The sequence below is a fragment of the Thalassophryne amazonica genome, chromosome 7, assembly GCF_902500255.1.
Source record: "Thalassophryne amazonica chromosome 7, fThaAma1.1, whole genome shotgun sequence".
NCBI classification, from domain to species: Eukaryota; Metazoa; Chordata; class Actinopteri; order Batrachoidiformes; family Batrachoididae; genus Thalassophryne; species Thalassophryne amazonica.
In genome coordinates, this window is record NC_047109.1 from 115,953,010 (window position 1) to 115,974,597 (window position 21,588).

Below are 21,588 nucleotides of genomic sequence, written 5' to 3' on the forward strand. Positions count from 1 at the left end.
CTGTTCTTCTGAACAATGTCTTGAACGTCCCATTTTCCTCAGGCTTTCAAAGAGAAAAGCATGTTCAACAGGTGCTGGCTTCATCCTTAAATAGGGGACACCTGATTCACACCTGTTTGTTCCACAAAATTGACAAACCCACTGACTGAATGCCACACTACTGTTATTGTGAACACCCCCTTTTCTACTTTTTTTTACTAATAGCCCAATTTCATAGCCTTAAGAGTGTGCATATCATGAATGCTTGGTCTTGTTGGATTTGTGAGAATCTACTGAATCTACTGGTACCTTGTTTCCCATGTAACAATAAGAAATATACTCAAAACCTGGATTAATCTTTTTAGTCACATAGCACTACTGTTATTCTGAACACTACTGTATATAGACCTGAGTTTTATTTCAGCTGGACGAGAGCTTTGACTGGAGCGATGACCTGTGATTGACTGGGGACCTGTCCAGAGGGAGTGGTGGACTCTTTCTTATCTGCTTCATGCTACAGTATCCGGGACTGTAGACACCTGATGGGAGTCAAGGCCTCTATAGGATTTACTTCTTCATAATGGTTCAATGTACTTCTGTCAGTGTAAGAAGTTAGAACTTTGTGGCCACATCAAAGTAGGGTACTGTGACAGACTGGCATCCTGTCCTGGGTGTACCCCACCTCACACCCTATGACTGCTGGGATACTCTCCAGCCCCCCGTGACCCTTAAATGGAGCAAGCGGCCACAGCAAATGGATGGATGGATCAAAGTAGGGTATACATGCTCTAGGTTAATCCATAGGTCAACGGTTTTGGCTACTCAAACTCATGCAGCAAACACCAACAGAGACCTTCAAAAGACTAAGTACGAAAGAACAGGAACACAATCAGATAAATGCCAGTCAAAGCAACAATTTGATTTAAAATAATGTGATTTCTTGCAGAAAATTTAGACAATCGCTCGCCGAGTGTGAAATGAACTCAGAACGGTTTCACTGATTCTTCACTCTGTATTTTGTCTGAAAACAACACCAACGGGTGGGTGGGTCATGTGCGCGCCGTTAAATATCTTACACCATCCATCTCACGTTCCTCTTAAAATTCCTTCCAAATGTCACACACTGCAGGGTCCCCGCCAACAAACCTGCCATTTTTTTTTTTTTGTTGAAAAACGGAGTGTAAAAACACACAGTGTGTTTGTTTTGAGTGAACAGGACAGCTTCGCTGTTGGTGCATCATCTGTAAAGTGGTGTTAATTATTAGTGTTCAGTGTGACCAGACAGGAGGTTACATCAAGGAGAACAGACGCTGATCTGACTTTGCTCTGAGAAGACGGGCAGCGTATGCTGCCGTCACAAACACAACACTGATTCTTTCAGAAGCAGCTCTCTGAAGGCCGGTCACAAGCCGAGCATGAGTTCCCAACAGCACAATGGACACCCTCACAGCCTTATCACCCTCTCATCATTATATTAATTAAGGACAGTCATCAGCTCCAAGTGTGACACGACGCTGGCCTCCTTTTTGCTGTTACAAATTTCAAAAAAATACAAAAAAAAAAATTCAGAACGCTTGAGGTCGATTAGGGTGTGAGATTTAATTTGCCAAAAAGCAAATGAAAACACAACCACAATCAAAAACTGTTAACAACTGCTTTGGGGTTTATTTTACAATTGAGAAAGAAACGAAACAAACTAATTGATGCAAAACGTTTTTTCTTTACAATATTGTCAATAAAACATTGAAATGTATAGTCATTGTGCATCGCTTATTTATTTTCCACACTTTATCATGCATCAAATTGGATGCAAGTATAATTAAAATCACTTTTTTTGTAAACCAGGCCAAAGAAGCTAAATTTCTATTTTATTATTTTTTTAAAAAGGACATTTTGAAGCTCTACAGCATATATCTATATACACCATCTGTTTTTATGTTGTTTTTTAAAATCATTTTTGTATATAAAATGACAATATAAAAGTTAGAGAATGCACACACCTTAAGATACAAACAATGTTGAGCCATTTCAAACGTTAAGATATGTAATTATGGAGTACTGACATTTCACCGTTAATCATTTACATGTGACGGACTCTTTTCTTTACAGCTGAATCAAGCGACGCTGTTTAGAAAGAGACGGTTGTAACAAACCGTACGTCTGGAAAATTGCTATAAGTTGATACTTCACATCAAAAAAAGGGGTCTTTTTTTTTACTTTTTAAATGTTTTTTTAAACAAACTTGCATACCAATGGCCGTTCGTTTTTTTCTCGCTGATTGACTCGTAAACAGAAGCAGCATTTCAGTTTTTCCAAATGTTCACACAGTCTTCTTTTTTCCCCGAATACACCGACATGTATGAGCAGGCATCGCAGTTATAGCAACCCAAAGGGGGGGGCAATAATAATCTGTGATTGTTTAAAAATCAATCTGAGTTTGACAAATGCAGATTATTTCAAAACACGTCCTCTTTACAAAAAAAAAAAAAAAAAACTCAACTCTTTAAGGTGCTACTTCAGTCTTTCGGGGCATTCTCTCGTTCTTTTGGTGTATACATTTAATTTTCATTTTTCTTCATATTAAGTATTATACAGTTCGCCTTCTTTCCCTTCCTTCTGTTTCAGGAACCGTTGAAGCAGTAGTTGTATTTTTGCCATGAAAAAGATTAAAATCTTGTGTTTAACCTTGATTCACTAAAATACATGCACAGATCCGACAAATAGCATATAAATATATTACAAAATAAGTGTAAAAAAATGTTTGGCAAAACAAACAAAAAAACAAAACAAAACAAATCCAACATAAAAAGACGTGGTCCAGTCAGGCAGTTATCACAACAAAAAAATAATAAGACTGATTTTTTTTTCTTTTCTTTTGTGTTTTTTTAATCCTGGCGGCTCAGTTCGGCCCAGTGCAGTAAGAGTGACAACATGGTTTTTAGTGCAATGAAATTGGAGTCGGTTCCACAGCCATCGTCAGTCTTTACCCTCAGTTCAGACTTTCTCCAGCTTATCTAGCTTCTCCAGTTTCTCCACGGCAGTGACAAACACCAGGTGGTCCTCCGGAGACTTGCCGTGGGTCTTGCTGAGGTGCAGTTTGACTGCGTGTTTGCTGACAAATGTCCGATTGCAAAGTCTGCACTGGTACACGGAGCCCATGTCGTCCTCCGGCGTGGTCAACACCGACAGGGGGCTGCCGAATGTCATTTTGTCTGTGATCACCTTTGAGGCAGCCTGCTGCTCCCGTAGGTGTTCAGCTGAAAGTTTGGACAGGTCCTTCAAGCTGAAGCCCAGATGAGACTCCAGGTGGCTGATGTAGGAGGAGGGAGTCCTGAATTGGGAGGCGCAGTCGCCACAGAGGAACACGGGCTGGCATGAGTCCATGTTTTTCAGAAACTTGGTGCCCCCAGTCCGTCTGAGCTGGTACTTGACGTTGGCCAGCCAGTGAGAGATAGTAGTCATTGAGAGCCCTGTGAACTTACAGATGTGAACCCTCTCCTGGGGCCCCAGGTCGGTCATGGCGTAGCGGCCCTCTGGGGTCTCCCTCAGGCTAGAGGCAAACTGTGCCTGGAGGATGAGGAGGTGCTGAGGATTCCAGTTGGACTGCCTCCCTTTCCTCTTTTGCACGGGTGAGAGGTCCTCTAAGGCATCCTCAAACGCGCTGCCGTCTGCGTCGGACTTCTCTGAGATCGAAGAGGGAGTTGAGGATTTGGGCGTCAGTCTTCCAGTGAGGTTCTTAACCATATCAGAAATGTCCATCAGTGCATTCTCTCTCAGAGGAGATGAAACTGCGTCGGGGAGAGGAACAAACGGTTTGTTGCCGTTGACGCTGCTGTTGGTCAACGGCATGCCACTACCGCCGCCACCGCTGCTGTTGGTGGATTTATTTTTACTCAAATCTATGGGCTGGTCATTGTTTTCGTATAACTGGTAGTGGTTGATGGGCTCAGATGGCTTGCCCTGAGGAGTGGGGTTGAATGATGGCTTATCCATCATGCTGTTGCTGATTTTATAGAGCATGGACAGCGGGTCCGCCGCCGGGCTGACCGGCTTAGAGGCCTTACCCAGGTGCGTGTTCATTATTGACTGGAGTGCGCTGAGAGGGTTGATGAAAGGACTTTCCGGTGAATGATCAGTGATGATGCCCAGACTGTTGCCATTGGTTACTGGGGACTGGCACGTCTCCGAACTGTTCCTGGAGTGGCTGTTGTGCCCATCGACTGTGCTCTCTCTGGGTTCTTTTTTGCAGATGAGCTCTGACTCCACACTCGCTGGGCTGCTACTCCTCATACCAGACACTTTACCCACTGACAGATCGTTTGGAGATACTAACTGCTCCCTCATAGCAGGTGAAGGGGATTTCACTAAGGACGGGGGCCGGTAGCGTTCCAGGCTCACCATCTTCTCTTCCTTTTCTTTCTTTACAGTGGCAGCTTTTCCTGTCACTTTCTCCACAAGCTCTTCCATGGCAGTGACGTTGCTCCTGAGTGGGGTGGGGGATGAAGGACTCCGAGGAGAGTGGATGATTGAGCCCGGGTCGCTCACTAGTCCTCGGAGCCCGCTGTTAAACACTGGCTGCATTTGTACGCTCTGTACAGTTGGGGGAAGAACAGCGGCGGAGCTTTTCATGGCACCCTGCAGCTGGTAGGCTGCGTGAATGCTCGGGTAGCCACCCCACGTGGGTGTGCCTGTCTGAGCCTTGCTGATGGCACTCGACACTGTGTTCTCGAGGGATTTCAGAATATCTATACCCTCTTTGGGAGTCTCCTCCAAGTCTTCTTCTCTTAGATATTTATACGACGTGGTGTCTGTCTCGGATTTCTCACCCGAGTCATCTTTCTCTTCCTTGATTTTTTTCTCCCCTATTTCACCGTAGTCGACCTTTTCATCCTCACACTCTTCCCTCCTTTCGTCAGAGCAGGATGAGAGGGCTGGGGACACGGGCTGTGACTTCACGCTGCTCGGAACGGGAAGCCTGGTCGTGGTCGGTGGCAGTGGGATAGACTGAATCTTCTCTTCCACCACCGGATCAAAAACCAACTGTTTTCCTTTTTTGGATGCAGAATTTGTGACTTTCAGGAAGTGACCTGTAACCATCATGTGCGCGGTCAATTGCTGCAGTGTGTCATGAGAGCTGCCACACTCCATGCATTTGAGGATCTGGGCTTTACGAGCTTCAAACTGCCACGTGTAACTGGCACCGTTCTGGTAGCCGTAGCGGTTGTTTGGTGTCACATAGGGGTTAGCTGCAGCCTTCGCATCTTTGCCCACATCCCCAAGGGACATGCTACCACCACCGCTACCACCGTGGACAGATTCTGGGGAGCAAGGGGACATTATAGTATCCTGGATGACTCGTTTTTTAGCGGAGGTGGGCACCAGTTTAGTGGCCAGGGCTGGCACTGGTTCTTTGAGAGGCACTTTTTGGTAATGCTTGGTCTTAATCATGTGAACGCTGAGATCTTGCAGAGACTCAAATGAATGGCCGCAGTACATGCACTTTAGCACCTTCTGGGCATCTTCTTTGCCCTCCATTTCCATTAAGGAGCGCTTGCGTGGTTTTGACCACCGCTTCCCTTGATCTTCATCCTTGTCTTTGTTATCATCTCGGTAGTGGCCCGTCTCATTCATGTGGACCGTCAAACCCACTAGCGTGTCATAGGCGGCACTGCAGTCTTTACAGCGGAACTTGCTTGCACCCGTGAAGACGGAGCCATAGAGTTTGTTGTTCTGCCGGTACAGCTGCACTGTGCTAAAGAGGCTTGGTTCTGGTAAAAGGTGGTAGGGGGTCTGTTGCAGGGTTTTGGCGAGGGCAGCCTGATGCCAATCATAGGCCACACCGCTGCCATTACTTGCCCCGCCGCCGCTGCTCCCACTGCTGCTGGTTGCACTGTGGTTACTCGCGGAGCTGGTTGCTGTGCCGTTAGTACTGCCACTTGTAGTGCTTGTGTGGTTGACTGTGGCACTGGCGCTCCTGCCGTTGTGGTGACTGTTAGCCATGCTAACCCCACTGCTCTTGCTTATGGTTGTAGTTGTGGAGACAGAAGCGGTAGCTGGAGGTTCTGTCGTCGTGATGGCACTGTTGATGCTGCCGGCTGCAGCAGGCTTAGATTTCATTATGTCCATCGTGATGCTGGACCAAGAGGCATCTGAGATGAGGTTTGCATAGACAGCTTTCATCTGTGCCAGACTGTCCTGGAACGAGAGGCCATTGTTGGGGCGAAAGGGCAAAGCCGTACCTTCTCTCTCCTGACCGTCCCTGGAGGAGGTGCTTTTGAAGTCTATGAGCCTATCGCTAGCATCGCTAAGCGGAGACCCATATCCAGCATCAGGGTTAGTGCCGTTGCTGAGAGGAGAGTCTCTGTAACTAGGTGGCTGCCCTCCATCCAGATCTTCCTCTTCTTCATTGCACAGGAACTCGGTGTCTTGGCCATCTAATGAGAGCCCGTCATCCTGAAGGTGTTCTTCCTCCTCATGAGCGCCTGCCTTCAGCTCATCCTCTGGCATGTATGCTGGAGCACAGACAGAGGTCACAACAGAAGAAGACAGAGGGGGGAAAAACAGAGAAAGAAAATAGGTCAGCTGCGTAAAATTAAAGATTTTCAACACACACACAGCAACACTGTCAAAGTAACATCCACTGAATGCTCAAAGATGGGAAAAGTAGGCAATTCTTCTCAGTGAGTGTGTCTGCATGCTTGCATGACTTTGTGTTTTACACACGTGGCTTTGAACGCCAGTGGTGAAAAAAGCCTCCGAGGGAAGAATAAATCACTGAACGTCTGACGGTTGTCCTTCCAAACTCCCTGTTCCTGCACACATGCCGCATGTTCCTGGGAAATGACTGGCTGTTTGGCCTCGTTAACCAGCTGCATGTTTGCATGTTCAACTCCCCCTTTATGTCCCGCTTGTGCACCCTCTCACTCATCCCGTCTGTGAACCTCTGATTCTCCCATGTTAACATTATGAAACTGATTGAGAGGGAAACTGAAGTCTGTGATGGTCCTTGACTGTCAGGACGCTGCCGCAGTTCGTACAGATCAGCCGTGTCACAAAACACAACCATGACCTCAGCAAGACTTGAGAAAGACACTGCCAAGGTTTGTGCATGGCAACGTCTAACTCCTTAAACGCTAAAATCCTTAAACTGTATTGAGGATCTTCTTTGTAATGAAATGTGGTCGATGATTATGAAGGATGTGGGTGCTGTAGGTTGCAGCTGAAGAGGTGGAATATCTTAAGTCACATGATCTTGCCCACTTCCTGGCAGTTTCTGGGCGCTGTCTGTTGGGCTTCATGTTGTGTTAGTGACAGGGTTCATGCTAGGAAGCCAGTACCAGCTATCTGGCACCAGCTGTAGCCTCAGGCTCTCGTGTTTGCCACCAGCTGCTACACCCTGGGCCTCCATTCCTTGCTAACGACTAGCCACAACGGCGTTGGCCTCCCGTGCTGGCTACTCCAGCTAGCCACTACAAGTAACAGCTTCAACTTTAATTAGCCACTCACAGCAACAGATTTGTTCTGTGCTTGCTACACCAACTAGCCACTACTGCCAGCAGCTTCAGCCTTCAGTGCTTGCCACTAGCAACCACAGTTTGGGCCATCACTGCTTCTACCACTACAATTGAAGAACCTGGTAAGCTGCACTGATGTTAGCTGCTTTAAGCAAAAGGTTTCCATGTGTAACTTTAAACTGAAATTTGTTTTGGTGTTGTTCTTCCTTTTGATCGGCTGTAACTATGGAGTAGTTGGGGCCACATGTGGAAAGTGATTCCAGCCAGATGGTGTTTCCAACGCTCTACTCATTGCATGATAGTGTTATGTTCTCTGCAAGTGCCAATATGTTTTATCTTTATGTAAAAAAAAAATGCCACAAACTTACACCACCTTTCCATTCTAAACGACTGCTTTAATACCTCCATGAACTCTACCCTGAGGCTGACTGGCGTATTTGGAAACAATTGCAAAGTAGATTTTTAGAAAAGTCAAAGTTGAGTTTGATCATTCTCTCACTACTGGAAAACTTCAATGATGCCAGAAAACTGTGAGAAATTATTAAATTCTTATTTGCTTGTGATAAGTCAACTGATTTTCCAACATGTGATTTGGTTGTATCTGATGAACTTGAAATGCTGAATTGTTTTAATGAACATTTTAGTTCAGATGGGCTCTTGTTGAATTCTCTGACCCTCGTGCTCAGGAAGCTGTCGGTGGTCAGGAAACGAGTGTTGTTGAACACACTTTTAGTTTTATGCCTTTCTCTGTTGTTGAGCTTCACAAAGCCCTAAAACAACTGAAGCAGAGAAAACGAGCTGGTCCGGATCATTTGGAAGCTGTGTTTTTATTATTGTTGTTTTTAAAATTAGCTGCAGATTTTATGTCTGAACCTTTGACTTATCTTTTTAATCTTTCATTGGTTACCCATACAATCCCTATGGAATGGAAAGCTGCTTATGTTGTACCCCTTTTAAAAGAAGACCCAACACCAATAGACCAATCTCTGAACCTTCTGTGTGAGCCAAAGCGATGGAATCCCTCATTAGTGAACAAGCGAAAGAGTATTTAAATACTCAATTAGCACTCTCGAAACATCACTCTTGAATTCAGTGGACTCAGGTTACCCAATTCGAGTGTCATAATTTGTAACAGCTTGCAAGGGGGTGCCACAGGGTTCTGTTGTGGGTCCACTTTTATTTTCTATTTATATAAAGTGCTTGGGAGAAAAATGCACAAAACTCATCTTTACATTTTTATGCAGATGACACTGATAAACCAGGGTTACTACTCACGGTCATACAATCAAAGCAGTTACCACCTGCAAATACTGGTGATTTTACTTGAAGAAGCTGAAATTGAAGTTGGACTTTTAATTCAGCAACAATACTTGCTTTTCTTTAATTGCTAGATGAAGACTGGTTGATGGCACATTATTACCTGTTCTTGCAGCAAGTCAGTGTCTTCATATGTTGGATACCATGTATCACAGAGCTTTAAGGTTCATCAGAAAGTGTAGATCCGTCACTCATCAGTGCATATGATACTCTAAACCCCAACTGGCCTTTTTGGTCTGCTCATCAACTTCGCTACTAGTATATTTTTATTCATAAAAAATTTCTTGATAGACTCAACAGTTTAAAAATTAAAAATCAGTACATATGGGTTAAGGCCTAACGGTGTCATCCTTATGACTGTTCTGAAATTAAGGATGGAGTTGGGAAAGAAGGCCTTCATGATTTCAGCACCATCTGCTTGGAATAAGATCAAACTCCAGGATCTAGTTCCCCTCACTGAATTTAAAGGACCCATTAAGTCCAGAGTCTGAGTCCTTATTTGATTGATAATATGGTGTTTTGGTTGGATTTCATTTTAAGGTGTGTTTTATTTGATGTGATATCGGTTAGTATTGCTGCTCTTTTTGGGAAGGTCGTTCTTGAAAAAGAGATTTTAAATGAGACTAACCTGGTTAAATAGACTTTCCTCACATATCACCAGGAATACTCTGAAGCCACCACAGCTTTGAACACGAACATTTTTCAAGAATGTGTGAAGGTCGGACTCACTGAGTGCAGTATTGAGAAATGATTGTTTCTAATAATGACAAAGATGGAGAACCACGCCCTGCTTTTTCTGAGTCAGGCTCAAAACTTCTCAATCGCCCCTTGTAGTTCTTGGTGCACTCTTGTTGACATCAGGCACCATGTCACATTGTATCACGTCTTAGATCAGCCTATAGTTTTGGACACTGTGAAGATGGAACACCACTACCACCACCACCCCCCCCCCCCTTACCTACTTTGATGAAATGGTCAATTATTGTGCCAAAATGCCAAAGACCTACCACATCAACAACACCTGCTTGGGCTGAAACTCTGACGATTACTGAAGAGCGGCAGATGAAATTCATAAGTCCAAATAAAAGCAAAAAGTGGTCACAGTTTGAAGCAACTGAGGGAAAAAACAGATGAACTGTAACTGGTTCAGGTCAAGTTCAGGAGCAAGGTCTTGTGCCACACGTCTTCATCCACCACACTATGGACCCGCCTTGGGTTTTGGACAGCAAACACCCAGGGAGACAACCAGTCCATCCCTATCTCTTGAATGTAGTCATCTGTCAGGCACAGCCATGTGAAGCGAGGGCACCTCCTTGGCCAGTTTTGAGGTCCTCAAAACTGAGGCACCTGTGTGCTGGGTCATGTTCAAGAAAAACGCACCACACAGTCAGAATGTAGTGACTGACAAGTAATAATACTCCTTAAATGAGTGTGTAAACGTCACCGTTTGCTTGAGACAAAGTCATTCCAGCGGTAATCAAGGATCCCCCAAAGAGGCCTAGAACCAAAGACATCTACTGGTTACCTTGGGTCACTGGTTAGTGTCCAAGACTCTGAACCGCAAGGGGATCCTAAGGACTACAAAGGTACAACCTCCGTGGTGTTCACTTCTAACAGGTACAAAGGCAGAGAACAAGTTAATAAAAAGGAGCAGTGGGGGAGAAGGAGGACAAGAGAACGTGAGCAGGAGGTGGTGGGGTTGTTGGATGTAACGGGGGGGGGGGGGGGGGGGCTGATGGAGGCAGGGAGACGGGAAAGACGGCCCCCTAGCTCCTTCCTTTATCTCCTTCCTGCACGGTGAGATGTGTGTCCTAGATGCCAGTATCAGTCTCTCCTGATGAAACAGATGTGCTGTCAGCTTCAAACGGCACGCTAACCTGTCATATCATAATCTAAGTGGACATAATACCTGATATATACACACACACACACACACACACACACAGGCACCATTTACTGCTGCCTGAGAGGAGACAGGTGGGGGAGGCAGGGGAGGTGAGCAGCTGTATGTCGCCTGTGACTGTGTGATGATGTGCACGCGCGTGTGTGCGCCCGAGCGCCTCGGTTAAGTGCCTGTTTGCAAATGCGTGTTTGCCTCACCGCGCCGGCGTGTGTGTGTGTGTGCAGCCGAGGCGCTTGTACGGGCTTCTTAGAGCGGCGAACCTGAAGCCATCCACCGTAATATTGCCTATAAGTCGGAGTTTGCTGTGTGCGACTGATACACCCTTCTCCAAATGAGCAACACACTCCCCAAACGCCTGACAGGATTTCAGCAGAATGAGAGCGCTACAGGAGAACCTGGCTGCGCTTCAATCCAAATGACAGACTGAGACCGAGACAGTTTCTAAAACTCCCCAAAATCCCTAACACAGCAGATTAGCATTATGTGCCATGCGTCTGCAGTGTCTCCTGCTACTGCGCCTCCCCACTTTCACCAACCCGCTCCCGGAACAAGAGGCTATCGATACCTATCAGCTGTTTAATATGCCAGCCTTCTTGCGGAGCGGCTATCCGCTCCTTACAAGCACAAACCAAAATGCACCAGGAACTACCTCTGCGACTCGCTGACGTCCGCTGGAGCTAAAACAAATATCTAACCCCCCCAATATCTGGCTGCAGTGAGCGCATATGCTCACATGCACGCAGCAGGAAAGCGCGGCGGGCGGATCAGAAATATCCCTGGGGTGAGTGACAAAACACAGACTGCAGCAGGGAGGGGTTCAGAACGCCGAGCAGGTCGCCGGGGAACCCTTTGACGATCCTTGTCAATCAATGACTGTCCTGCTATGTTGTCATGGAAACAACAAATAGGGAGATATCAAAAGAGCAGAGACAAAAGACTGGCAGAGACAAAAAAAATATCACAGTCAGCAAGTGGACTCTTTCACCAGCCATAAACGTAGACAGTTAACAATCAGCTGAAATTATAAAACGTTTTTCAGATGCTGCGCCATCCGAAGCACTAAAACCAGAAGCTACATATTAACTGTATCTGTTCAATAACTGCAAGTTGAAGATGTGGGAGTCTGACGAGGGAATGGATCACACACACACACACACACACACACACACACACACACACACACACACACACACACACACACACACACACACACACACAGAGGGGCGGGCTCAGGAAGGGGTTGGGCTGGCGTGCCGTCCCTGGCGGTTTGGTTCGTGGAGTAGGTGATGGCTGTGAGCAGGGCCATCTGCACGGGCGCCAAAGCGCCTGTCACTTTTGCTCGGGGACGTGCCGCCATCAAGGAGACAGGCGGCAGCGTGGCCAGGATAGCGCCACAGACTTACTGTCAGAATCAGCAGCGATCAAGCTCGCCACCAGCCACGCCAGATCACCAAACACACAGACACACAAAATATGGCAGTGGAAATTAGCATCCCAGTGTATCACAGACCTCCCAGTACCTCCTCATACTCTCACAACCACACTGAGAAAAATATGTGAGGTCCCACAAACCCCCCTCTGCACAACACCAAACACAACGCAAACCTCATGTTACTCATCACTATGGGCCCTATTTTGATGAGCTACAGCACACAGTCTGAAGTCTGACCGCATTGGGGGTGTGTCCAGTCCCACAGGCCACAGGCAGGTTGGAAAGGCATGTTTTCTTTAAAAGTTCACCAACATTACTGTTTATCACAGCCACAACTGTAAAAACAGGAATTATAAGGAAAAATAATCAAAACTAAGGCTATAACACTGAATCAAAATCATTTAATTTAATCATTTGTCTTATATATTTATTTTTAATTTGCAGTTTTATTATAGTCACAAACTGTAAAAAAAAACAAAAAAAAAAATTATGTGATCCTTGAGCTAATCATGGGAAAGAAACCAAATCAAAGTTCAAAATCACTTTATTCTGTATTTGCCTGAAAATAACACATTTTCTCTATTCAGACTGAGTTAAAACAAATAAATAAATAAACTGCATGCCTCAGCAGAACTGTGAAGCCTTGAATGACTCAGCTGAGACCAACAGTCACATGACAAAAACTCAGTGAATAGCTGATTGTTCAGGCTGGAGGACAGTGGAACGCACAGAGGACGTGTTTTTAAGCCGCAGCACCTCTCCAAACTTCATTCAATACATTATAAAGACACTTTGAACTCACAGCACAGCACGTGGTATGTCTGTTTTTGATTCTATTATGATTTATAGCAACTGTGTTATTCTGCACAAAAAGACATTTTTGAGATCCACTTCATCCCAGCTGTATTTGTGCTCTTTACATTCTGGTGCAGGACCTGCAGGTGGACTAAAGAGGGAGGAAAATAAAAACCCACCCAGACACCGCTTGGTGCTCAGAGGGTTAAACTCAGGAATCAAACCAGATAAATCAGATTGTCATGTGTCATTACGTGAGCGCACATTGTTACTTTGATATCAGAGAGACGTGAGAGGTTTTCTGGTGTGCATGACGTCAAAGCGCTTATCTCAATATGGCAAAGTATAAATCTCACACAACCTTGACGCCCAACTATAGAGCAGTTTTTGTCAACCTATGGAGAGATCACACTCTGACACCTCACGTCGGCAATGAACCACATTAAAGTAAAAAAAAAAATCTTCTGACTGAAAAATATTTTCACCGCCAAATCATAAGCTGTTCACAATCTACCTTTTAATAAAAACCCATTTGCGATTAAATCCCTAACTGACCTGATTTTAAAGCCAGAACCCCAAACAGGTAATGCTGAGCTTAGACATTACATTAAAACAGGTACTGCTTCACATCCCAGTTTAGTTTTGCAGAAAAGTTAAATTAAGGAAACCTATTTTTATATGGCTCCTCAATTGAACTTTAATTAAACCAGAATTAATGTAAAAGTTAGGTCCACAGAAATGCGGATTTAAACATTTTAGTTGTTGTTGTTATTATTATTATTGTAAGTAGTATGAAAAATGTCTTCAAAAGTGGACCTTCAATCAAGGGATGCTGTGGAGGGCACACACCCCCCCCCCCCACACACACACACACAACACCCTCTTTCTGTCTGGATGCGCCCCTGGTTTACAGCCTCTGAACAGGCGCAAGCAAGAATTTCTGCATTTATGTGGAAAGTGCAACCTAATTGAGAGGTAAGAAGCTTTTATGAGCGTATGTTATGTTAGGTCATCCTCAGAAAGAGATTTTAGGTGTATTTTGAAGAAAAAAGAAAGCGTTAGTGCTTGATGCTATGGGTCACGGGTCTGCAGCTGTGTTTTTAGTTTAACCACAGCAAGGACACTCAGAGCAAACTTTGAAAGAAAACAAAATTTTAAAAATATGTTTGTAAAAATTGCACTCTGCTTGCTGTGTCGGTCATCACCGCACTGTGACACATTAAAACACCCTGACCCTCTCCTCCAGAGTGCAAATAGGACACAGAGGGACAGACTCGGGGACTCGCTACCAGGAGGAAAAAACCCAAAACAAAAACAGAGACATTATTATTAAAATCGATTTTTGAAGGTTTTGAACGTCTAATCTTGTTTAGTTGACTAAACTCACATAGGTGACTAACTTTTGGAACATTAGTCATTGCACAAAGCACTTAGTCAGCAAACGTTTTGCGTTAGCTGACTGAATTTTTTAGCCTGGTACAGAAGAGGCTAATCTTATTTTAGTCAACAAAACTTCAGTGTCTTATCTCAAAAAAGAGGCTATCATGTATAGGGATGGGTATCGAAAACTGGTTCATGTTAAGAATCAATAAGAAATGATTCGATCCACCGACATCAATAGCCTTTTTGCTTACCGATTCCCTTATTGGTCCTTCAGTTCACATTACATCGGAGCAGCCGTTGTTTTTCAGGGCGTGTATCTGGAAAATGATCATTTCTCTATGTTGATGGCAGACCCGCTGCAGACAATAAGTCTACTTTGCTGCTTTTCAGGAGCAGCAGGTCCGCAATTCAAGATGTCAATCGTGAGTCACCTTTGTGCTGATTAAAGTCACTAACTGGGACTTGTCTTGTTGCGGGCAAGAAACAAGAATCGTCATCTGTTTATTTGTTCCTTTTTGAGTTTTCGTGGGGCAGCGCATGCGATGGTTCTCTGCCGTGAGCTCGACCCGCTTCGCCGCTTTGTAAACTGAAGTTACTGTCCCTCAGGTAAAGGAAATAATAATAATAATTAATAATATCATCCGTTTTGTGCGACTAACTGCGCGGCTCCAAATGTTGGAAAGATAGATTCTGGTTGGAATTAATAACTTCAAAGCGAATCACCGTTAAAAATCAAACGACACCTCTTTCCAAACGTTGTAATACAGACAACAAACTATAAGAGACCAAAACCGTATGTTTCTCCCCAAAATGAGATGTCCTCTGTTCTTTATGAATTATATTTGTTTCATTTATACCTGAAAGGAAATGCTTTTGACGAAAACTACAGATTTTGTTTATTTTTATTTACATCCAGAGATCAAGGATCCAGTGACCAATTTCATATTTATTTACTTTAAGACTCAATAAAATTTTGATGACATAGATAACCTGTAAAGCCTACTTTTAGTACACAGAAAATTCACAAGAGGTATTGATAAGGGAATTGATAAAGGATTGGATCGATAAGCGGAATTGACAATGGCATCGATATCGATAAAATCTTATCAATACCCATCCCTAATCATGTACCAACACTTGAGTGGAATAATCCCTTGGAGATGTTTACAGACGGCGAAGTCGGGAGCTCTTCTCCTCTGCTGCGGCGGACGGCCATGTTTGTAGCAGAAGGACCAACCCGGAGGTAAACAAAACTGTCACCGCATTGGAGGCGTTCCTTGGCAACAGCACTCGCGAGGCCACTATGACTGTCAAAATTGTCAACTAATGTAAAATGGCTAATCTACAAGTTTAGCCATCGATGTGAAACAGAGATTAGATGGATAATGTTGGGTTGTCGCCTAAGTACTGCTTTATGAAACCGGGCCCTGGTGTAAAACAGGCCTCCGTGAGTTTTGACAAAAAATTTACACCCGTGAGTTTATGTGACCTCCTACTGTGGCCCTAGTGGGTTGTGTAGGTACTGCAGATGCACCAAGAGACGTCAATAAAACTTTTAATTTTATTTTAAATTTTGAGTTTTTATTTAATGTACATTCTTTTAAATTTATTTTAAATTTTGAGTTTTTATTTTATTTTATTTTATTTATTTTAAATTATGAGTTTTACATTTTTAATTCAATCAATCAATCAATTTTATTTATATAGCACCAAATCACAACAAACAGTTGCCCCAAGGCGCTTTATATTGTAAGGCAAGGCCATACAATAATTACGGAAAAACCCCAACGGTCAAAACGACCCCCTGTGAGCAAGCACTTGGCAACAGTGGGAAGGAAAAACTCCCTTTTAACAGGAAGAAACCTCCAGCAGAACCAGGCTCAGGGAGGGGCAGTCTTCTGCTGGGACTGGTTGGGGCTGAGGGAGAGAACCAGGAAAAAGACATGCTGTGGAGGGGAGCAGAGATCAATCACTAATGATTAAATGCAGAGTGGTGCATACAGAGCAAAAAGAGAAAGAAACACTCAGTGCATCACAGGAGAGTGGAACCAGCTCCCAATTCCCAATTTAATGTCACTATTATTTTAAATGGCATTTAGAATTTCATAGAGGTTTTTAAACAATTTTTAAATCAATCCTTGAGGTTGTTTTAAGGCAGGTTTTTATACCTCAGTTTTGATTTATTTTACATCTGATTTTATTTATGGTGTATCTGCTTTTTTGTGTTTTTGTGTCTCTGTCATTACCTCCGGCAACGAAGTTGGGCAGAGTTCATGTTTTCACCCCTGTTGGTTTGTTTTTTTGTTTTGTTGTTTTTGTTTGTGAACAGCCTGTAAACCACAATTTTTCATATATTGTTATGAAATTTCAACTGAAGATTCATATGCTGATAGGCCAGAACTGATTCAATTTTCAAGTCAAAGGTCAAAGTCAGGAAAAAAAACTCTTCTTTAAGATTGAACAAATTTTCAGAAATTCATAACTCTGTCAAAAAAGATCAAATTCCTTTCATATTTGACAGTGTTATCTAGGATGGTATCCTTTATCTGGATCTGATCCAGAGTACAGATCTTGTGGCCATTAAAATTTATCACTGAAAATCCCATTTAATGTATATTTTACATTATATCTTAATCAAACGTGCCCCGATCACTCTCATATCTGAAAATGAGGTGCAGACTGACACTCTCACCTGACAAAGTTTGATCCGGATCTGATCCGTGTTGCAGATTTAGTGGATATTTGATTTTAACATTGAAAAGCCTTTTTGAACTAAATTTTGTATTATATTTTAGCTTATGAAAAGCCACTTCTAACAGGACTTTGACCTTGAAAATTGTTTCCAAGGTAAAAATTTGTGGAATTGGAAACTAGTCTTGGTGGAGGTTAGTGCTCTACTTTTAAAATGCATTCTGAATTAATAAAACAAAGTCATGGGATTTAAATATGTGCTATGATACAGTGCTATGCATCAAATGTTTACATCCCCCTGTTCTTAATACCGTGTGTTGCCCCCTTTAACATCAATGACAGCTTGGAGTCTTTTCTGGTGGTTGTGGACGAGGCTCTCTGATGGTGAAGCTGCCACTGAATATATCCTGAACTTTATTTACATCAATTATGAAGAAATACAAACAGTTTGACACTCTGTGGTAAATCTGTGGAGGAGACAGTTTTCAAAAACTGAGTGACTATGAAAGAAGGAGAAGAGTGAGGAATTTTTAAACATTTAAACTTTTATGCTTTCTTTTACAAAGATGATTTTTCAACTGCTCAACAGTTTTCAGCTGAGCTCCACAAAACGTGGAGTGATTAGTCCCATGAAGATGAAGATCCCAGTGCGTTTTAATGACAGTTCAACACAAACCTCTGCCAACAATAGTTTCCAATTCCACAAATTTTTACCTTGGGAAAAATTTTCAAGGTCAAAGTCCTGTTAGAAGTGATTTTTCATAAGCTAAAATATAATACAAAAACAAAGATAAAAAGAGCTTTTCAATGTTAAAATCAAATATCTACTAAATCTGCAATACGGATCAGATGCGGATGAAACTTAGTCTATTCATTGAGAGTGCCAGTTTGCACCTCAGTCATAAATGAGAGTGATTGAGGCACTTTTGATTGAGATACAATGCAAAATGTACACCAAATGGGCTTTTCAATATTAAATTCAAATGTCCACAAAATCCACAATCTAGGTCAGATCCAGATCAAACTTTGTCAGGTGATATTGAATGTCAGTCTGCACCCCACTTTCAAATATGAGAGTGATTGGGGCACGTCTGATTAAGATCTAAAATAAAATATACATTAAATGTGGTTTTAAATGTTAAATTTATATGGACACAAAATCTGTAATCTGGATCAAATCTGGATCAAATGTGTCTATCGATAAAGGATACCATCCTACATAATGCTCTCAAATATGAAAGAAATTTGATAATTTTGACAGGATTATGAATTTTTGTACCTGCACCTCTGTGAAAAAGGTGAGCCTCTCTGAACTGCCACAAGGACTGTTGGGTTTTAAACATGCCCAAAGACTGAATCCCAACTAGGGCTGAAACGATTCCTCGAATAATTCGAGTAATTTGATTACTAAAGTGCTTCGAGGCAAAATTCTCTGCCGCGAGGCTTCGTTTAATTTACTACATGCTGCAGCACCTGAGCTGAAAACCTCCCCTGTATGCACTGAGCCTGCTAAGCGGACCCAACAGGTTAATGTTGATTTAGATCAGTGATTGCAAGTGGGATGGGTATCGTTAAGAATCTATAAATTATTCGTTATTCACTTCACACTGTGCCGGAGCTACCTGGTGGTCGGAGATGACAGCTCTGACCGCTTACCATGACAAAAACACGTTTGTTTTTGTCTTGCGAACGCTCCGCTGAGGAAACGAGATTACGCCGACTATTTAGCCAGACTGAGAACAAATGAGTAAAGTAAGTACTTTTATAAACTTTTTGTGTTTTTTTGAGGCATTTTGTGAATGCAGAAATGCGCTCCAACGTCAAAACCTGCTTTTGTGACATAAACCAAAGGTACCCTCGCTTCTTCTGTGGCGTTTAATGGCAGCCGGCACCTTTATTGTTGCATTGCTGCCACCTTCTGCATCAGTCCGTTGTAGCAGTATTAAACCCTCTCAAAAGCCAACAGTTACCCCTCCCACTTTAATTTAATCTTTATTTAACCAGGTTAGTCCCACTGAGATCAAGATCTCTTTTACAAGGGAGACCTGGACAATGATAAAGTTTCCAGTCCACCTAACCTGCTCATCCTATATCTAAAATACTTCCAACAGAACATTCTTTCAGGCTTAATATGGCAATATGTTTTAAGTTTTTGATAATCTTTTTTGTCATCTTTAAAATTAATCCTGAATATGCCAATGCCACGTAAATTGACTCATTTTCTTTCTTTAAAGAAGCAGCTACCAATTAAGTTAGGCCAGCAAAATCTGACAATAAACACATTTATTTTAAGAGTTGAATTGGTTGTTCATTACACTGACTTATTATTTTCTCTGCCAGGTATTACTTTTAAATAAGCTTAAGTAAATTAATGAAATGAAATTAATATTTTTATCCAATTACTTGATTAATCGCCAGAATAATCAACAGAATACTCAATTACTAAAATAATCGATAGCTGCAGCCCTAATCCCAACGCACTGAAGTTGGTTTGGGTAGACACGGATTAACACACACCAGACAGGACATTCTTCAGCAGATTTCTGACAGAATCATCAGCATATAAATGGGCATTTCTGGTGTTACATTCAGTTTCTGACAAACTATTCCACTGAGGTTGGTGAAACATGCTTCTCTTGATCACAGATCATTAGAACAAGATCCTGCACAAAGATCCAGCTAAGAATCCAGATTTAAAGCTACAGTGTGTAGGACTTAGTGGCATCTAGTGGTGAGGTCGAAGATTCCATTATGTCATCACCAGTCACATTGTAGCGTCTTTGGTGACGGGGACTCATGCCACCTTGCCTTCTCTTACGATAAACAACATGTTTGATCATATATTTCAGAAAAATTAGGGTTCTCAAACTTGTTAGCCTGCACTAGCAACCAGTAGAATGTGTATAGGTGAGCAACTGCAGATTTCTCTTTTTTTTTTCCTTCAGTCTTTCAGCCTCACTGCAAAATGCAAACGTTGGAGTCAGTCTGGGCGACTATACCAACATGGCGGTGCACCATGTCAGCCTCCATGAGGGGGCCCGCTCCCACCTAGATATGAAGGGCTCATTCTAAACTCATAACAACACATTGATTTGTTGTCGCAAGTAATCTGTGTCTGTGTGTCTCTGTCTCCTTTCCACATGGCACTTTGCAATTACACCAAACTTGGCACACCCATGCTTTGTTATACGGGTAGTGAGATTGGTTATTGAGCACTTTAGTAGTGGTAGTAGTAGTAGTAGTAGTAATAGTAGTGGTGGTAATGATAGCAACTGTGTTTTCCTGGTGCAGCTTTAGTCACATCCTAACAGTTGTCTGGAATCCGGTGTAGGTGCGAGGTGATAGCTTTACTGGTGAAGATTATGTTTTCATCTCGGTCTCTAATTGAACCCGTGCTGGGTGGGTCATCAGCTCGTTATATACTAAAGAACAGACGATAATGAAAGTTATATTCTGTTTCTGCTCTACACATCTTAAGTCCACCACACTGTAGCTTTAAGACAATGAAATATAAAAGCTGCGATGCTCTGGTAGACGTATGTGCTGTCTGTTATTCCACGCCTCATCTATAATCTAGGAGAACTCCACACAGAGAACTTAGCTGTGGGCCGGTTCCTGGAGAACTGACAGACACTTTGATTTACTGTTTTAAATGATCAAACACACGGTCAACGCCCTGCATCCTGCCCCAATAAAACCCTGGGCCCTGAAACGGGGAAACACGATCGACTTTAAGCACAGATCATCTCTCAAATATTCTCGACTCCACGCATAACCCGATTTATTTTTTTTGTAAATGATTCCAAATGAAACACAATCAGCGGACATGTCAACGTTTTTGGCAAGAGGAGTAAAGTAGAAACACATCACTCCTTTTGAAAAACTTTGCTATCTTTCTCCACCCTGCCCATTCTTTCCCTCTTCTCTCTTTTCTTTCCTGAGAGGTTGCCAGTTGTTAAATCAATAAAACTCTCTGTCAGGAGCGCAGAGCTTCACCATTTGGCCGCTGTCAAAGCCAAACAAACCAGATAAGAAAGGCAGAAAGGCGATGAAACGAGAGACAAAGACAGCGTGGGGGGGGTGGGGGGGGGTGAAACCAGTCAGCTCTCCTCCACCGCCACCACCTTCAGCTCGGGCCCCATTTCCCCGACACCTCTCCTTCTATTTATTTACAAGCATTTCTTTATTTATTTGATGTGAGTTTGGGAAGAGGGGGCAATCATGGCAGTCATTTGTGGCACTAATGTCCAATCACAGGCCCCTTCACTCATGTGATTTAGGCGGTGGAGCGGTGGGTCTGTGGCAGGAGAATGGTGGCAGTGCGGGTGGTGGGCGAGAAGGGGGGGGCGAGAAAGGCCGTTTAGGCCGGCCCCTAATAGGAAACTGGCAGTCTTATTCCTTCCCGAGATTCTGTTTGTCACCCTGCGCTCCATTACGTGCCTCTCAGCCCTGATGGCTTTGGACAGAAGCTGATCAAAAAGCCATCGCTTGACCTACATGCCGTGGCAGACTCGCACCCTGCGCCGAAACAGGGGGAGATGAGATAGAATGGGAGGGGGGTGGAATGGGGGTGG

At 43.3% G+C, this 21,588-nt stretch overlaps 1 protein-coding gene across 3 annotated transcripts in view; it reads right to left on the bottom strand.

Annotated features, from left to right (window-relative positions):
• Positions 1–1,561: 1,561 nt before the first annotated feature.
• LOC117514805 (teashirt homolog 1-like) overlaps positions 1,562–21,588 on the bottom strand; it is a 98,503-nt gene continuing 78,476 nt past the window's right edge. For 2 of the 3 annotated variants that reach the window (XM_034175395.1, XM_034175396.1), the window contains exon 3: positions 1,562–6,491. In XM_034175395.1, coding sequence (XP_034031286.1) covers positions 2,974–6,491 — 3,518 coding nt within the window. In that variant the 3' untranslated portion in view covers positions 1,562–2,973. The remainder of the gene's footprint in view (positions 6,492–21,588) is intronic. The other variant, XM_034175394.1, reaches the window with a different exon arrangement.